This window comes from Chenopodium album, chromosome 24, assembly GCF_948465745.1.
Source record: "Chenopodium album chromosome 24, dcCheAlbu1.1, whole genome shotgun sequence".
Classification (NCBI taxonomy): Eukaryota; Viridiplantae; Streptophyta; class Magnoliopsida; order Caryophyllales; family Amaranthaceae; genus Chenopodium; species Chenopodium album.
In genome coordinates this window covers 3,455,908-3,474,619 of record NC_137857.1, presented here as the reverse complement: position 1 = coordinate 3,474,619, position 18,712 = coordinate 3,455,908, and the positions used below count along the sequence as shown (strand labels likewise).

The window sequence follows — 18,712 nt, the reverse complement described above, 5'->3', positions numbered from 1 at the left end:
TCGAATAGGGGACCAAGAGAGGAGAGTGAGAGCGTGTTGTAATAAACTAGTTTCCCACGGAGTTACTTAAAGTTGTCAATAACTAACCCGACCCAAGAACTTGACCTGAACCCAACCTGTACCCGGACAATGGGGTGAAACTAGTGACCTGTAACCCGACCAGATGCTGACCATATGATAACCGACAACCGATTTGATCCAATACTTTTTAAACTGAACCCGAACCTGCTCCCGTCAACCCTCAACCGATTTAATCCGACCCAACAACAATCTGAACCCGAACTAGTACCTGACCCAATTAGAACTTGTACCCGAGTCATGGAAGGTTTAATAAAATTTATGTCTTTTGTTCAACTTATATACCGGTACAAATCTCTAAACCCACAATCTGATCAAATAAAATCTTTTATTCAGCTTATATAACATTTGTTCTCTATTACTCGTATATATAGGTTTAATAAAAATTGCCGAGATTTTTACCATGGTCCGTAATACCCTCTGGGAGTCTAATTGGGTCGGTGGAACCTCCCAATATGCCCTTAAACGGTCATTTTACTCGTTCACAACTTGTAGTGATTTCGTAAACTTAAGCCTACCACGGATGTTTATGACAACATATAATGATCATATATAGTTTCAAACGACATTTTATGACCCCGAAATGTATCCCTTATGGTCTCAAGGCTTTTCGCCAACGGGCCCCGAAACCTCTAAATTTCCTCAAAAAGCGTGGATTATAGCCTTCAATTTTGTAATTTTTTGACCTTTTTCCGTCCGGAAATAAAAATTGCGGAGATGTTTACCATGGTCCCTAATATCCTCCGGGAGTCAAATTGGCTCGGTGGAACCATCCAATATGCCCTTAAACGGTCATTTAACTCGTTCACAACTTGTAGTGATTTCGTAAACTCAAGCCTACAACGGACGTTTATGACAACATATAATGGTCATATGTGGTGTCAAACGGCATTATATAAACCCGAGATGTATCCTTTAGGGTCTCAAGGGTTCGCCACCGAGCCCCGAAACCTCAAAATTTCCTCAAAAAGCGTGGATTATAGCCTTCAATTTTATTATTTTTTGACATTTTTTCCCTCCATAACTAAAAATTGCCGAGATGTTTACCATGGTCTGTAATACCCTCCGTGAGTCAAATTAGATCGGTGGAAACATCCAATATGCCTTTAAACTGTCATTTTACCCGTTCACAACTTGCAGCGATTTCGTAAACTCAAGCTTACCAGGGACGTTCATGATAACACAAAATGATTATATTTGGTTTCAAACAGCATTATATAACCCCGAGATGTATCCGTTAGATCTCAAGGCTTTTCGCCACCAGACCCTAAAACCACAAAATTTCCTTAAAAAGCGTGGATTATAGCCTTCAAATTTGTAATTTTTGACTTTTTTTTTTCGCCCAAAAATAAAAGTTTCCGAGATGTTTTCCATGGTCCCTAATACTCCGGGAGTCAAATTGGGTCGGTGGATCGGAACCATCTAATACGCCCTTAAACGGTCATTTTATCCGTTCACAACTTGTAATGATTTCATAAACTTAAGCCTAACACGTACATTTATGACAACATATAATGATCATATATGATTTCAAATGACATTATATAACCCCGAGATATATCCTCTAAGGTCTCAACAATTTTCGCCATCGGGACCCAAAACCTCTAAATTTTTCTAAAAATGCGTGGATTATAGCCATCAATATTGTAATTTTTTGACTTTTTTTGCCCGGTCCCTAATACCCTTCGGTCCAATTGGGTCAGTGGAACCAATTAATATGCCCTTAAACGGTCATTTTACCCGTTCACAACTTGTAGGGATTTCGTAAACTCAAGCCTACCACAAACGTTTATGACAACATATCATGATCATATGTGGTTTCAAACAGCATTGTATGACCCCGAGATGTATCCTTTAGGGTCTCAAGGCTTTTCGCCACCAGGCCCTAAAAGCTCAAAATTTTCTCAAAAAGCATGGATAATAGTTCAATTTTGTAATTTTTTGACCTTTTTTTTCCTCGGAACTAAAAATTTCCGAGATGTTTACCATGGTCTGTAATACCCTCCGGAAGTCAAATTGGGTCGGTGGAACCATCCAATATGCCTTTAAACGGTCATTTTACCCGTTCACAACTTGTAGTGATTTCGTAAACTCAAGCATATCACGGACGTTTATGATAACACATAAAGATTATATATGGTTTCAAACGGCATTATATGACCCCGAGATGTATTCGTGAGGGTCTCAAGACTTTTCCCCACCAGACCCTGAAACCTCAAATTTTCCTCAAAAAGCGTGGATTATAACCTTCAATTTTGTAATTTTTTGACCTATTTTCGCCCGGAAATAAAAATTGCCGAGATTTTTACCCTGATCCCTAATACCCTCCGAGAGTCCAATTGGGTCGGTGGAACGAACCTCCCAATATGCCATTAAACGGTCATTTTACCCGTTCACAACTTGTAGTAATTTCATAAACTCAAGCCTACCACGGACGTTTATGACAACATATAATGATCATATATGGTTTCAAACGGCATCATATGACCCCGAAATGTATCCCTTAGGGTCTCCAGGATTTTCGTCACCGAGCCCCGAAACCTCAAATTTTCCTCAAAAAGCGTGGATTATAGCCTTTAAATTTTTTAATTTTTTGACCCTTTTCCGTCCGAAAATAAAAATTGACAAGATGTTTACCATGGTCTCTAATATCCTCCAGGAGTCCAATTGGGTCGATGGAACCATCTAATATGCCCTTAAACGGTCATTTTACTCGTTCACAACTTCTATTGATTTCGTAAACTCAAGCCTAACACGGACGTTTATGATAATATATAATGATCATATGTGGTTTCAAACGGCATTATATGACCCCGAGATGTATCCTTTAGGGTCTCAAGGCTTTTTGCCACCGGGCCCCAAAACCTCAAAATTTCCTCAAAAGAGTGGATTATAGGCTTCAATTTTGTAATTTTTTGACTTTTTTTTCCCCCGAAACTAAAAATTGCTGAGATGTTTACCATGGTCCTTAATAACCTTCGCGGGTCAAATTGGGTCGGTGGAACCATCCAATATGCCCTTAAATGATCATTTTACCCGTTCACAACTTGTAGTGCGTGATTTCGTAAACTCAAGCCTATCACGGACGTTTATGACAACACATAATGATTATATATGGTTACAAATGACATTATGTGACCCCGAGATGTATCCGTTAGGGTTTTAAGGCTTTTCGCCACCAAGCCCCGAAACCTCAAATTTTCCTCAAAAAGCATGCATTATAGCCTTCAATTTCCTAATTTTTAGACCTTTTTTCGCCCGAAAATAAAAATTTCCGAGATGTTTGTCATTGCCCCTAATACTCTCCAGGAGTCAAATTAGGTCAGTGGAACCATGTAATACGCCCTTAAACGGTCATTTTATCCGTTCACAACTTGTGACGATTTCATAAACTCAAGCCTATCACGTTCATTTATGACAACATATAATGATAATATATGGTTTCAAATGGCATTATATGTCCCCGAGATGTATCCTCTATGGTCTCAACACTTTTCGCCATCAGGCCCCGAAACCTCTAAATTTACTCAAAAAGTGTGGATTATATAGCCTTCAATTTTGTAATTTTTTTTACCTTTTCCGTTCGGAAATAAAAATTGCCAAGATGTTTACCATGGTGCCTAATATCCTCCGGGAGCCAAATTGGCTCGGTGGAACCATCCAATATGCCCTTAAACGGTCATTTTACCCGTTCACAACTTGTAGTGATTTCGTAAACTCAAGCCTACCACGGACGTTTATGACAACATATAACGATCATATGTGGTTTCAAACGGAATTATATGACCCCGAGATGTATCCTTTTGGGTCTCAAGGTTTTTTGCCACTGGGCCCCGAAACCTCAAAATTTCCTCAAAAAGCGTGGATTATAACCTTCAAAATTGTAATTTTTTGACCTTTTTTCCCCCAAAACTAAAAAATGCCGAGATGTTTACCATGGTCCCTAATACCCTCTGGAAGTCAAATTAGGTCGGTGGAACCATCCAATATGCCCTTAAACGGTCATTTTACCCGTTCACAACTTGCTTTGATTTCGTAAATTCAAGCCTACCACGGACGTTTATGACAACACATAATGATTATATTTGGTTTCAAACAACATTATATGACCCCGAGATGTATCCGTTAGGGTCTCAAGGCTTTTCGCCACTGGCCCCGAAACCTCAAAATTTCCTCAAAAAGCGTGAATTATAACCTTTAAAATTGTAATTTTTTTGACCTTTTTTCCCCCGGAACTAAAAATTGCCGAGATGTTTACCATGGTCCGTAATACCCTCTAAAAGTTAAATTAGGTCGGTGGAACCATCCAATATGCCCTTAAACGGTGATTTACCCGTTCACAACTTGTTGTGATTTCGTAAATTCAAGCCTACCACAGACGTTTATGACAACACATAATGATTATATTTGGTTTCAAATGACATTATATGATCCCAAGTTGTATCCGTTAGGGTCTCAAGGCTTTTCGCCACCAGGCCTCGAAACCTCAAATTTTCCTCAAAAAGCGTGGATTATAGCCTTCAAATTTGTAATTTTTTGACCTTTTTTTTTCTCAAAAATAAAAATTGCCGAAATGTTTTCCATTGTCCCTAATATCCTTCGGGGGTCAAATTGGGTCGGTGGAACCATCTAATACGCCCTTAGACGGTCATTTTACCCGTTAACAACTTGTAATGATTTCATAAAGTCAAGCCTAACACGTACATTTAAGACAACATATAATGATCATATATGGTTTCAAATGGCATTATATGACCCTCGAGATATATATTCTCTAAGGTCTAAACACTTTTCGCCACTGGGCCTCGAAACTTCAAAATTTCCTCAAAAAGCGTGGATTATAGCCAGAACTGTCAAAAACTGACCCAAACCGAGAACCCGACCTTAATGGACAAAGATTTGAACCCAGCTTGTACTCGAACAATAAGGTTAAACTAGTGACCTGTAATCTTACCTGAACCTGACCTGATCTTAACCGAAAACCCATTTGATCCAATACTTTATGAACTGAACCCGAACTTGCCCCCTACCTGATATTAACCGTAAACTGATTTAATCCGACCCGTAAACAATCCGAACCTGAACTAGTACCTGACCCAATTAAAACATGAACCCGAGTCATGGAAGGTTTAATAAAATTTTATATACCTTTTATTCAGCTTATATACTGGTATAATTCTGTAAACCCTCAATCCGATTTAATAAAATCTTTTGTTCAGCTTATATACCTTTTGCTTTCTATTACTCGTATATAGGTTTATAAAATTTTGATGATGCTTGATAAAATTATGAAAGGCGTAATTATATAGTTCAACTTTGCCACATCGATTTTTATTAGAATTGAACTTGAACCAAAACCCGACTCAACACTAACCCGAACCCGAATGTACCATCTTGTTAACCCATCCAAACCCGACTCAACACAACCCGAACCTGAAATTGAACCCGATCTGATTTTAACTCGAATTGAACCTGACCTATATCCGAAAAGGTGAACAACCCATTATAACTTGTACTGAAATTGACCCAAACTAAACCTGAAACTGATCTGAAGCTAGATTGACCCGACATAACCTGATCCTGATTTAACCCGAGACCTAATTTGACCCAACCCAAACCCGACTTGAATATCCGAATTGACAGCTCTAGAGTTACTTCGTAGTATATAACAAATTAGAGAACTTTAATAGATAATAGCTAGTCTCACTAATGGAATGAAAATAAATAGTCATGAATAAGTTTTAGGAAAAATTGTCAAAAATAATACAAACTTTAAGCGGTCCGTCAAAAACAAGTCTAACTTTTGATTATTTTTAAATAATACAAACTCTATGGGGTGTTTGGCTGTTCGCTTTAAACAAGTAATTTTTACTTTCAACCTGAATGACCGGTTAATTTTTTTTCTTTTTAATAAATTTGTTTAACCATGTAATTAACACTTAATAAAAACTTTTAGTTAACAAGTAATTTTTTTTTTCAAAATTTTTCTTTTAGAAAACATCTCGTCCACCAGCCACCACCGACGCCAGCCACCCTCCTGCCCGATGCCGACGCCAATCGCGCCCAGATCCCACTCCCCGGTGCTGGCGCCGGCGCCGACCCCCTTCCCTGCGCGGACCTGCTTCCCCTTCTCTCTTCCCGACAATCCCTGAATAATTGAATCCCCTCTCGCAAAGTCCCTCCCTTCAAACCACTATAATCGTAATCCCCTTACTCCCCACAAAAAAACCACAAAACATCCCTCTCCTGGCCTCGAAACCCGCAGACCTTCCCCATCATAGAAAAGCCTAGTCGCAGTTTTCGGGAGTGGTGGATTGTGGGGTTTTGTGGGTTTTGTCATGGAGTCGGGGAGGGGAGAGGGAGGGGTAGGGATGCGAAGATCGGGGTCGCCGGCGCGAGGGGGGTGGCTGCATCGCCGGCAAGGGATAGTCGGTGGTCCTGGCGCCGGGAAAGGGGTGGCTGCCTGGCTGGTGGTGGAGTGGTTGATTTTTATTTTTTTAATTATATTAATTAATACTTCATCCGTTTTCTTTTAGATACAACACACCCTTTAGCGCAGTAATTAAGAAAGGTGGGGTTTACATGATATAATAAAATTTAAATAGGATGAGTGGTTGTTAGAAGTGTAATTTAGTGGGTCATGTGCTTTAAATAAGGGAAATAGTATAGTTATTCCCTAAAGTAACTTTCCTTTTATAGTGTGTTGCAAGTATTGTGACATTTCCTTTTTAGGGAAGTGTTGCAAGTAAAAGAAAATGGAGGAAGTATTATTTTATATCTTATAAAAATTAAAAACATTAGATAATTTTTTTTTTTAAAAAAAAAATTGTTAAACTAATAAACAATGACACGTGTCTTAAATACCTACTAATCAAGTCACTAAGCGGTTATAACTTGTTTAAAGCGGACACGCCCCAAAGTTTGTATTATTTAGAATTAATCAAAAGTTTGACTTGTTTTTGGCGGATCGCTTAAAATTTGTATTATTTTTGACAATATTTCCTAAGTTTTAAGAACTCATACCAAGTGTTAAAAAAAGTGTTACCAATGGCAATAACATAACACGCTTTCAGCAAATAATATCTCCCTCACAAAATATAACTTACAATTGACAAATCTTATTTTAGTTTACAATGCAATGTTTCAATGGCCAAAATTCGATTCCCTTTAACTTAAGCTACACATTTACAAATAAAATGCATCACCTCATTTTATTTTTATCGTATCCTATAAGCCACAATTAGCTATTAAAAATCCATTATAAATCGAATTTCTTTAGATCATTATTAACAACAAAAATAATAGTTTACTTTAGTTCAACTCTAGAAGAATTTGATTTAATTTCACAAAGGATTACAAAATGGGCATTTCAAGAAAGAGCTTAATTGCAATTATCATAGGAGGTGTTGGTTTCATGCATAATTACTTAATTAGTGAAGTTGAAGGAGTTGATATAGGATATGGTGCAATTAGAAAAGGAGACAACAATCCTAGAAAGGCTAAAGTTGGTGCCCCTGCTAACCCTTATGCACGTGGATGCGAGAAAGCCGCAGGATGTGGAAAAAACCCAGGGGATAAAGATCCAACGGTTAAGAATTTAGAGGTTGTTATTAGTTCGTTACCAAAATAAATTTAGAGGTTTTATAGAGTTAGGGATACAAATACATAGTACTAACCCTATTAACCTATGTAGCACTATGTGAATTATACCATTGAAATAAAAGATTGATTCGCCTATTGATCTAGATCAATGTATTTGTCGTCTCATTTTAACTATGTCGTCTTTGATCAATAATGAATGGCTAATACATGATTTATTATGCATTTTAAAGTTATTTCAAAATTAAAATATACTTGTATGCAATACCAATACATACTCATTAGAGATAACTAAGAATTTTTGTTTTCTTACTTTATATACTCCGTATATTAAAATGATAGTAGATTAATAAATGTATACATGCATAAAGCGTATTTATTTTTCTATTACTCGTATTAAATATTTTTTTTTTTCATTTGTTAAAAAGAAATAAATTTAGAGGTTGTATAGAGTTTATTAGGGATACAAATTAAATATGGATTTTGGCTTTGTCAACCTATATTAATAATAAAAGACTACATGCATGATGCATGTTGATTTTGATCTCGATATGCCTTACACTACATCTTTGTTTTTTTTATGACAATGTCTATATTCTATGAAAAAAGTTAAAAATTGTTCCATATGTCTATAATTCTATAAACAATGTTTGATACGAGAGTCCTAACAAAAAAAAAAAAAAAAAACCGTTTGATACTTGAACATGATCTTATCAGTAATTTTGAATTGATAATGGTACCTTTTTTTTTTTTTTAAAGTATAAATTATTCCGACTATTATCTATACTTATCTAGTTATCTAGCTATTTAAAAAGCATAGGTGCGTGCTGTCTACAACAAATTCACTCTATCATATTAGAACAAATCATTTTATAAATATTTGCTGCAGATTAATTCGGATAAGATAAGTTTAAGAAAAATAAAATTTGATAAAGGTTAACGACTTAATATCGGCAATAATTAAACATCTTTTATCAATTAAAATAAGTTATAATAATAAATTTATATACGATATAAAATAATTTCAAATAAGTAAAAATTGTATGAATAGAAGGCATACATCTTCGTAAGGGGTCCTATGATTTGATTTCTATATATCCCATCAATTCATTTAAAGCCGTAACTATTAGTATATTAGTCGTGGCATGCCTGTGATACTCTAGTGATAAGGAAAATAAACACCAACCACCTAAAGAGGTTTATACATATAGTGGAAAAGGAACGTTCATTTATCAACAAAGAATTATATACGAAGTATATAATGATAATATGAACCAAAAAAGAATTTGTAACATTATTCCAATTTAAGGAGAACTATATAGTTGATAAGACATTTGCTTTTGACTATCAATCTAGAATTTTATTACAAGCAAATGAGCAATACTTTTTTTTAATACAAAGATTGTGACTCATTTTTTCTTTATTATTATTAATTTTTTTTTTTGAAAGAAATAGATTGTGACTTTAATGTTTGATATTTCATTATTCCCTAATACTTTCTTTATTTTTTTTTTTAAATGACAAGTTTATTTTGTTTAACTTTTGTGATTTATGCTCAAGATAAAACATAGCTTGGGATCTTTCTCTCCATGCATACATATATAATCACAAAACATAGCTTGGGATATAATTTTATTTATTACCGACAATTAAAATATTAATCATTAAATTTGTGCATTGACACACCTTATATAACAAAATTGCCAACTAAAAATGGGGAAAATAGATTTTAGATTTATTACACTTTTACTTCAAGAATGATTTAACTAGCTAGTTATTGCCTCAAATTGCTCAAAATTTAATGTATAAATTTAAATTTAACACAAAAATGAAGGTTTTCATTCCTTTATTAGTTGTGTTGTTTCTTGATTTCATTATACTTCATTTCTTTTACTTACAAATAAATTACAACACATGGAACTTTTAGGAGGTAATTAAAGGAAATATTATATCTTTTGTTACATATAATTGCAGCTTTTGATTAAAATGAGATATTTTGGAAATTTCAAAAGTTCTAAATAATGTATAACGAAGGTAGTAATAAAATCCTTTATCAAAACTATGTGAGCATATTTGAACACATCTCTCTTGTGTATGATAATTAGGCCAACAACACTCTTATATGAGTAAACTTCACTAGTCAATTAACAAAGGAAATTCAAAAGACCACTTCAGCACTTCGCGGACTAGTTACTAGCACTTTTTTTTTTTTTTAAATGTTATCTTCTTCACCTGGTCTTCAGATCAAGAGTGCCATATATCACATTCTTTTTAAAATTTCCAATTTCACATTTTTTTTTTTTTTAAAAAAAGGCAGCGATTTCCCAGGGCTCATCAAATTGCAGGGTAGGTTGCAGTGAATTTGATTTGCTTCAATAGTAATGTGTTGTAGATTTTTTGTAACCCTTGTTGATCGAAGAAAAAAAAAAAAAGAATTTGCATTAATTCGACATGGCTTTCTAGATTTGTCTTTTTTCTTTCGATATCCGCCACTGGTCATGTATCATATGTTGCCTAACACTTGTCATTAGTGTAGTTTTCTAACTATCCTCTACCATTATAGGTCGTCTCCTCAATTAGTCTTTTTCATCCAATGTTCGCCACTGGTCGTTATTGTGTTGCGTGCGCAACATCTATCATTTGCGTTGTTCTCTTATTATCCTCTACCTTTATAGGTCGTCTCCTCGATTCATCTTTTTTTTCTTCCAATAACCGTCACTGGTCGTGCATTCGTGTTGCACAAAACCTGTCATTTGCGTTGTTCCCTAATTATTCTCTACCACTAGGTCGTCTCCTCAATTCGCCTTTTCTCTTCTAATATCCGCCACTAGTTGTGCACTTGTGTTGCCCAACACGTTATTTGCGTAGTTCTCCGGCTATCCTCTACCATAATAGGTCGTCTCCTCTTGACCTTGGCACATCTATGTTCACTCTCTATTCGCTAACAGGTGATTAAGTACCACATTCACATTCACATTCACATTCTACTTTATACTTCGTTCCTGTATGTTTTAATATCGCTATTACCGCGAGCACTCTATAGTCCACTTATCACATTTAAGACTTAAAGTTGACCTGTTACAATTCGATTTCTATTTAACTGTTGTTTGTCAACACTTTCTTAAGATCCATTGATCAATTGCCAAACTCCCTACACTTTTTTGCTTTTATAAAGCTACAAATCATTCAACCCGACATCAAATTTTGTCCTATATTTCAATTAGGGTCCACTAAATATATTGGTTACTTTGATCTTGTATAATGGTGATTAGCATTAGATCCTTCTAGATAATTACCATTACGTGTCAATTATGAAGCTTAATACGGAGTAGCATCTAATATCTCAAACTGAAAGTCCCTTTAATTATAGACCGTGAAAAAGAGAGAGAATCACAAATTTTACAACTCTTTATGACTTTATCCATTTTCAATTTTCCATGAACTTAGAAACATAGATTTTATTAAGTATTACTCCCTATCATTTTCACATCTATTTGTATTTGAGTATTTCTAATTATAGTTAAGAGGTAATATGGTTTTTGATAAACTTCTTTTCTATTTCATTTTCCTAATTAACTGTAAATTATACTTACGAGTAATAATATTCAATAGGCACTATATATCAGTAATAAGAAACGCGATTCCTCATTTTCAAACAGACTATCAATATAAATTCAATTCCTTGGGAGTAAAAATTCAGCTACTCCGTCATATATTACATTCAACAACGCGGGATATTACATGGTTATTATGTAGTAAACCTAGTTTAACTATAGCAACTTGAGCATCTTGAGTCGTTCTTCATGCTCTGGATCCAGCTTGGGTGGGGTATAGCACCCATGTAAATCCTCTACAATATATTCCTGCAAACGACACAAGAAAAAGGTCAACTTTGAAGCACATTACATGTTCAAACAATGAAGTTCAAGATACAGCAGCTGCCACTCCCTCAAACCACTTAGGCATGTCGGTACGATGTCCAAATCCATGTCATTTAATAAATTCAACAGCTGAACAACGTAGATAATTTGTTTTCAACTAAACAATTTGCTTACAACTAGCTAACCTAGCAGCATTATACTTTGCACTAAATTTTCTTGAAGCAACTGTGAAACTGCTTTAAGAACAACAAAAATTTACGTGCTATAAATTTCCTACAGCTTTGGCATTCAGGTCACAGCTGCAGATATTCAATAGTGACTGGTTTTCACAAGTTCAAATCATTAATTCGAATAATGCAACAGCAATGGTAGATAACATGGAACTGCAAGCGTTACTGCATACTAACCTTTGTCAGCTCTCTCTTCGTGAGAATATGGTAGTGCCTTTGCCATATTCTTTGAACAGCCATGGTAGCAGCAAGGAAACCATATGCAATTCCAAGGATTGCGAAGATAACCACAAATACAATGACAAGTGCAAAGCATGCTTCCATTGATGCAGGAAAACAATCCAAAATTCCCCATCCATAGCAGCAGTTGTGGCAACCAGCCATGCGCGGATCATTGTTCAGGGAGGAGCAGTGAATTATGAGACCACAGAACCCCAGCAACACGAAAAAAGTCACCACTCCTGTTCGCATTAATCAAGACAAATCAGGAAAAAATGTATGAGATTAGAAGCAGTCATTACTCTGTACTAGCATTTACAAGACACAATGGCAAAGAGACAGGGAAACCTAGATACTCCGGCACCAGTTATCCGTCAGCAACTCAGCAAGTATAAAGTTAGCATAAAGAAAGATGGACCACATGACAAGCTGGTTAAAAGAGAAAATTTTCAGACAACTTAAATGTACATTAACTATATTTCGAAAGTAAATGTGGACGGAAAAGGAGGGGATGGAAGGAGAGAGAGTAACAAAAGGGAGGTGGGGAAGGAAGAAGTGGGATTGCCTTTTCCTTCCAAAAAATTTTCAACACTGGATGAATTTGGTTTATAAATAATTCCCTTCTCTTTCCTCTTTCCAAATCAAGGAAAGATGAATCCCTCACTCCCTCTTCTCTTCCTTTATCTCCATATTACCCTATCGTAACACACTGTAAGTATACATGTCACAGTGTCGCACATCCAAACACATTGAAAGGGGAAAAGAAAGATTCAAAGAGAATCGAGCATTTACCACTGACCACCATACTAAGTTGTTGCTTCAACTAAAAATTCTGATTTGATGCAACTGCTGAGAATCCAGTATTAGAACCTACAACATACACTCCTCAGTTCTCAACTTAATCGAAATTTTCAAAGCCACATAAACCAAATGAAGGCTTTGTCTAGTCTAAGTTTAAAATACAACTAAACAAGTCTTATCTCCTCCTAGCCCAATAGTCATACTGAGTTCTATGTTACATAATCTATGTTCTTATTTACCAGGAAATAAAATTTACCTCCTGATTAAGGTCATCTAGTGTGCTGTGATGGTGACTGATTAGCAATCCCATAGATTTTTAGAAGTATCAGCAGGACAGTTGTCAGGAAAAGAGGTATGTCAAGTTACAAACATGTTAGCAGCACACAACTAACTCTCACTATTATATGTGAAATGCTAGCCATAAAATAAGGGTAGGCCCTTAGGACTTCAGGTGCCCAGTCTCAATGTTAATAAATAAAAACTCAAGTAGCTAGCCAGATGGGTCCACTAATCAGATTGCCACACTAGAACCTGGATAGCATTTATTTTTTGTTTATTTTGCTTGGAAATTATCCAACAATCTCCACGATAGGCAGTTGGCACTATATTAAGAACATGCCCCTTTTACAATTAAAGGTTCACTTTTCTTCTTCATTCTGTGTAATTTGTCTAGCTGTCAAATAGGAAAGATGCAAAATGGTTTGAAGAAAACTGTTGAATAATTTCAACAGTAACTCGTTTTTCAAACAACGTGCTCTAAACTGTCAACAGTCAATTGATAACTCCATCTCTATCCTCCATTTACTTTCGCATCTCTCTCAAGTCACGCTGTAGAAATATAGTATGTCACTGTGTCATTAGAGAGCTCAACGGCAATTAAAATTTCCGTGCAAAGTCGAACTATAGAAAATGTTGTTGCAGAAGCCCCAAATAGGGTCCTATCCTGCCCCTTTTCTAGTAGAAATTTTCATGAATGCAGCATATAGATGGAATAAGAAAATTTACCTATGCAGTAGTAAAATGGTATAGGATGCGTTGACAATATACGATCCCATCCATCACTAAATGAATTCCTGAAAGCCCCATCTTTGTCCATGAGATAAGCAAAGGCTCCCATTGCCGCAATTGCCTGAAAAGACTGGTTGTCAGAGACAAATTTGTTTGAAAACACTAAGGGAAAAATCTAATCTAAATTGGATGCTAATCTAAATAGCTAATACATTTATGAGAAGAACAAACTGCTGTTCAGGGATCAATTTGGAAGGTATAAACTTTGAGTCTAATCAAAAATAATTCTCCGTCTTGCATTAAGCACAGCAAAAACTTCTCCAATCTCAAGGTTAAATACATGCATGATAAGGATGTACTGCTGTCCAGGGATTGGTTTGGAGATACTGGAGATAAAGAATTTGATGAATTTGACAAGTCTCCAACTTTCCTTTAAGAGAGACCATAAGTGGTGGTACTCTGTACTATTTACTGCTTTAAATTGCAATTGATAAAACAGTTGGGATAAAAGAAAGTGTATTAAATACAATACTAATAGGATGGAAGGAGACAAATAATCAGCCAAATTTGAAGAAACTTATCATCAAAAGGAATCCCTCCAAACTAAACAAGCAAATCACATATGCCCAAGGATTGCAATCAATTGTCCTGAAGTCCTCCAAATGAGAATCAAGCCATCCACTCTTCGTTTGCTAAGAATACATGGTGCCTATATCATCCAATAAACATTCATAATATGCCAAATCCAGAAACCGAATTCCCTCAGCCACTAACTCAAAAGCAGGATCTTGAGGCTTAATGTCTAGGTGATAAACATTTCAGATTGCCAGATTCAGAAAGAATCATCACAGGCTTTCGTCAAAAATTATGGCAAAAAGTACTCTTTAAAATATGAGTGCAGAAATCCACAACCCCAACCATCATTGCAACAGATAATCTTGAGCTTCCCTAAAAGACATTTCTGTAACTTCAGAAGAATTAGAAACTTCACATGCTATGTATTATGGATCTTGTCCACAAAATACAACCACATAGCAACATTATTCATTTATTCTTTATTCATATTTCTTATTCTCCCTAAGGTAAAGATCACCAAGCGTTTGTTAAGCAATCAATCATTGCGAACATTCATAGAAGCATTAATTGAGCCAAATGAAGGAGATTGATATTTTCATCCAAGAAAATCAACACCATTGCACTTTTTTTTTTACACTTCAAATTTTCAATATTTGATTGTCATAATTTAAATCTTCAACTGGAAACTACTACCAACCAAAATAAGAATAGACAGATTTAAGATCAATCTAAATTGATTCGCATCAAAATGCATGACACAAACTTACCCTCCCCTTGTAAATACCCTATACCAAGTATAAGCATAAACATAGCAACAAATTATCCACCAGCAGATAGGCATCTTAAAGACATTACAGGTCTCAATACAAATGATTACTTATGTCTAAAGAAGCAAATATCCAAATGATAAATGATATATTACGGAGACAATGTCAAGGAGTAGATGATATTCCCAAGTTCCAATTCAAAATACAATAATACAAGTTATAAAATAACAAACGAGGGAGCATAACTGTGACTCAAGAAAGATAAAACTAGATGTATAACTATAGCACTAGAGAAATTTATTCCCAGCTAGCCCTGTCATAGTCACTTTCTATTACTTAATTTTTTGACATCATTTACTTGAGTCACATCTAGGCAGAAGAGAGGTAAGAGAAATAGAGCAACTGCATAGAAAAGCTTTTACACCATGGTACTAACCACAGCGGAAATGAACTAGTAATTACTATCGAAATCATCACAACTTTGTAGAAAGAAGGTGAAAAAGAAAGGAAAAGAAAAGCTACTGAATATAATTTGGTTTCTTACTCTGCTTCCTTCAGCTCATTTATCTTACGGTACTAGCCTTTTGAAACATAACAGTAGACAAGAAACATAAGTAGCCATTAATCAATATAAAAACATAACAGTAAACCGCCACTCAAGTATACAAGAGAAAACATACTGTGTAGTTATTAATATCAACAAAATCAAGCCCAAAACAGAATTATAAACACCAAATCAAACACTTATCAGCATATCCAATGCTTGATTCTTTTCTCTGGTTTTGTTAGCCACAATATTAGCATCGCCATTAAAAAATATAAGGTCAAAGCTCTACTCACAGTCTGTACAGCCAAAAATACAAGGAGAACATCTCTAGCAACAAATAGCCTGAACTTCAATTTTCGCCAAGTGTTGTCTTCAAATGATTCAACGCGAAGATGAAATTGTGCTTTGCAAGTCGTGCAATGTGAAAAGGCAAAACCTTCCTGCATAAGTTTGTAGATAAATCAGGTCAATTGAAGTAACATTATATCTTATCATTTATTATTAATACCATACAAACTTGAAAGAGATATTGCCATCATTCATATGATAATACTTCTATTTCCGAAAAGACAACTTGCCTTCACCGAACGCCAATGATCAAGACATGAACGATGAACAAACTGCTGGGTGCCTTTGCACATACATGGTGATATCAACTCATCATCTGCAGAGCAAACATATGCTGTATTGAGTATTGACTGACCAAAGAAAGGGTATGACAAAATAACAAGGTAAAGGGGGCTGAAGAAAGTGACACACTTCACACTATGGATCTCCAAGGAAGTAAGCCAGCAACAAACATGACAGTTCCACATACATAAAAAAATCTACATCTGAGAGTAGTAGCATACTTCAAAGATGCACAGAAGAAACATCAAAATAGAATCTTCAATTAACAAAAAAAGATCTACAAATAATTTGCAGACATCTGCTCTTCTAAACACTAAACATCCCAGTCACAAGACACGGCTAAATAAAGCGGTATTTGGTAAAGCTTTAAGCTTGAACTAATCCTAAATAACGACTAACCATAGCTACAAAATAGTTCCCTAAACAATAAAGCTTCCTGCATTCCAAATTTTCACTTCTAACAACAAGAAACAGCAACAGCAATTACACACAAAAATAACAATCAAGCACGGATCATGCAACTAATAGAATCAACATGTACACATTGTTAGCCCTCACCTAACCTCAAACGGTAAAATTACACCAATTGATCTCCGAAATTTCACCTTATAATCGAAAAAGTGTGTAATTGCACAATCCCTCATCATCTCTTCTTACTCGCATTGCTCTAAAGCTGAAAAATCCACTATCTATTCTTGAAACTAGTTTCAATCAATACCTAACTAGTAACTACTCTCCTCAATCCCGATATAATATTCACATTTTCTCCATTCCTCACGATTACAACTACTGCCATAATAGTAAATAATCCTCCATGCCTCTTATTATATGAACCATTTTCACACTCTCCCCATCACTCAATCTACGAACGGGCATATTAAGAAATTCGATCAAAAACCAATACTACCAACCATTTTTCTAAACATATTGCTCAATTCCAAAATAGTATACATAATTATTAATTCGACACTATAAAACAAAAGCAACAACAATCATTCCAAAAACTCTCACAAAATTGTCAAATATTAAAACAATTCAAACTGAATAAAGAATATACCATCCTCTCCATCACATTCAAGACAAATACGACAACAAGGAGCAGAACCAGCTTCAAGATCATCATCATCATTGCCACCACCGCTTCCGCCGCCATTATCATCAGCTTCTCCCTTCACTATCTCAGTAGAAAAAGAAGCCGACTTCACAACAACTTCATCATCATCATCATTATTCATCGGAAGTAAAGGATCAGTATCTCTTTCCTCTGAATCCCTTACTCCTAAAGATGATGATGATGATTCCTCCATTTGTACCTCACCTTTCATCTTTACTCACAATTTTTCCCCAATTAACAAACCCTAACATCAAAATTTGAACATCAATAATCAATCAAACAATTCATCTTTATCCTTAACAAGATTTCAACAAATTTATACCAGAATTTCAGCAAAAATAGAAATTATGGCAAAATTAAAGCAGTTTAAAACAAGAAATTGATGATTAAAACAAGTTTTGAGATCGAATTTGCGTACCGATTGAGTCTTCAAGAAATTGATTGTGGAGTTCAGTATCCTGTAATTTGGAGAGAGAGATAGAAAACGACGCGTTTTTTTTAATTCTTTTCTGTTTAAATGCGGAAAGTTTTACTGGTATTAATACTACTATTATACTATTAATACATCATTTTAAGGGTTAATTAGTGAAAATTAGAAAGAGAATTTGATGATGAATTCCTTGGAAAAAGCCAAGCAAATGTAGATAAGGTCCATGGAGTTGGAAAAATGATTTTGGCACACCTTTGATTGATTTTGGCACACCCATATGTGAGAGCACAGTTTTCTATGCTCTTCTCACATAAGGGTGTGCCAAAATCAATAAAGGGTGTGTCAAAATCAATTTCCATAGAGTTGGTATTAGATTGGACTACTATTATTCTATTAGACAAGAAAGTTGGCACCAATTACAAAGTACAAAGTACGACTATATTGCCGAACAATTTTTAGGACGGTGACTGATTTATGTGTGACGTGTAAGTGATTGATTGATTGTTGTAGACTTTTTACATAAACTTAGCATGTCTAAAAAATAAAGATATGAAGAAGTTGTTATAAAAATCTTTGTTTAATGTTAGTTACTTTACTACAAACTTTGCTTTCACCCTTGCTCCAAATTTCAATCATTAACCTACTAAAGAATGTATTAGATGTAACCCTTGTAACCCCAATTGGCAGTCTCATCTCTCGCTTGATCTTTTTTTTTATTTCTCTCTCTTGAAATCGATTTTCACTCTAATCAGCTTGTTGCCTACTCCCTCCGTTCCTAAATGTTTTTTACGTTTCCATTTAGGGTGTTCCTTTTACTCTTTACATTTAGTAT

At 35.2% G+C, this 18,712-nt stretch overlaps 2 protein-coding genes across 2 annotated transcripts; both read right to left on the bottom strand.

The window, feature by feature from the left end:
• Nucleotides 1–11,297: 11,297 nt before the first annotated feature.
• Nucleotides 11,298–16,181, bottom strand: LOC145612176 (uncharacterized). Its single transcript, XM_081667555.1, has 4 exons — nucleotides 16,000–16,181; nucleotides 13,814–13,937; nucleotides 11,966–12,249; nucleotides 11,298–11,540 (listed from the first exon to the last, which is right to left on the bottom strand). The coding sequence occupies exons 1-4, from the start codon at nucleotides 16,150–16,152 to the stop codon at nucleotides 11,448–11,450; spliced, it is 654 nt and encodes a 217-aa protein (XP_081523681.1). The 5' UTR covers nucleotides 16,153–16,181; the 3' UTR covers nucleotides 11,298–11,447.
• Nucleotides 16,182–16,245: 64 nt separating this feature from the next.
• LOC145612758 (uncharacterized) lies at nucleotides 16,246–17,983 on the bottom strand. Its single transcript, XM_081668052.1, has 3 exons — nucleotides 17,869–17,983; nucleotides 17,394–17,694; nucleotides 16,246–16,370 (listed from the first exon to the last, which is right to left on the bottom strand). The coding sequence occupies exons 2-3, from the start codon at nucleotides 17,659–17,661 to the stop codon at nucleotides 16,246–16,248; spliced, it is 393 nt and encodes a 130-aa protein (XP_081524178.1). The 5' UTR covers nucleotides 17,662–17,694; nucleotides 17,869–17,983.
• Between the last annotated feature and the right edge of the window lie 729 nt (nucleotides 17,984–18,712).

Coding starts and splice junctions, on each gene's coding strand:
- LOC145612176 (XM_081667555.1), bottom strand. CDS start 16,152: ATGCAGGAAGGTTTTGCCTTTTCACATTGCACGACTTGCAAAGCACAA. Junction 13,938..15,999: donor TATTTTTGGCTGTACAGACT/GTGAGTAGAGCT, acceptor CAGTCTTTTCAG/GCAATTGCGGCAATGGGAGC. Junction 12,250..13,813: donor ACCATTTTACTACTGCATAG/GTAAATTTTCTT, acceptor TAATGCGAACAG/GAGTGGTGACTTTTTTCGTG.
- LOC145612758 (XM_081668052.1), bottom strand. CDS start 17,661: ATGAAAGGTGAGGTACAAATGGAGGAATCATCATCATCATCTTTAGGA. Junction 16,371..17,393: donor TGAATGTGATGGAGAGGATG/GTATATTCTTTA, acceptor TTTGCTCTGCAG/ATGATGAGTTGATATCACCA.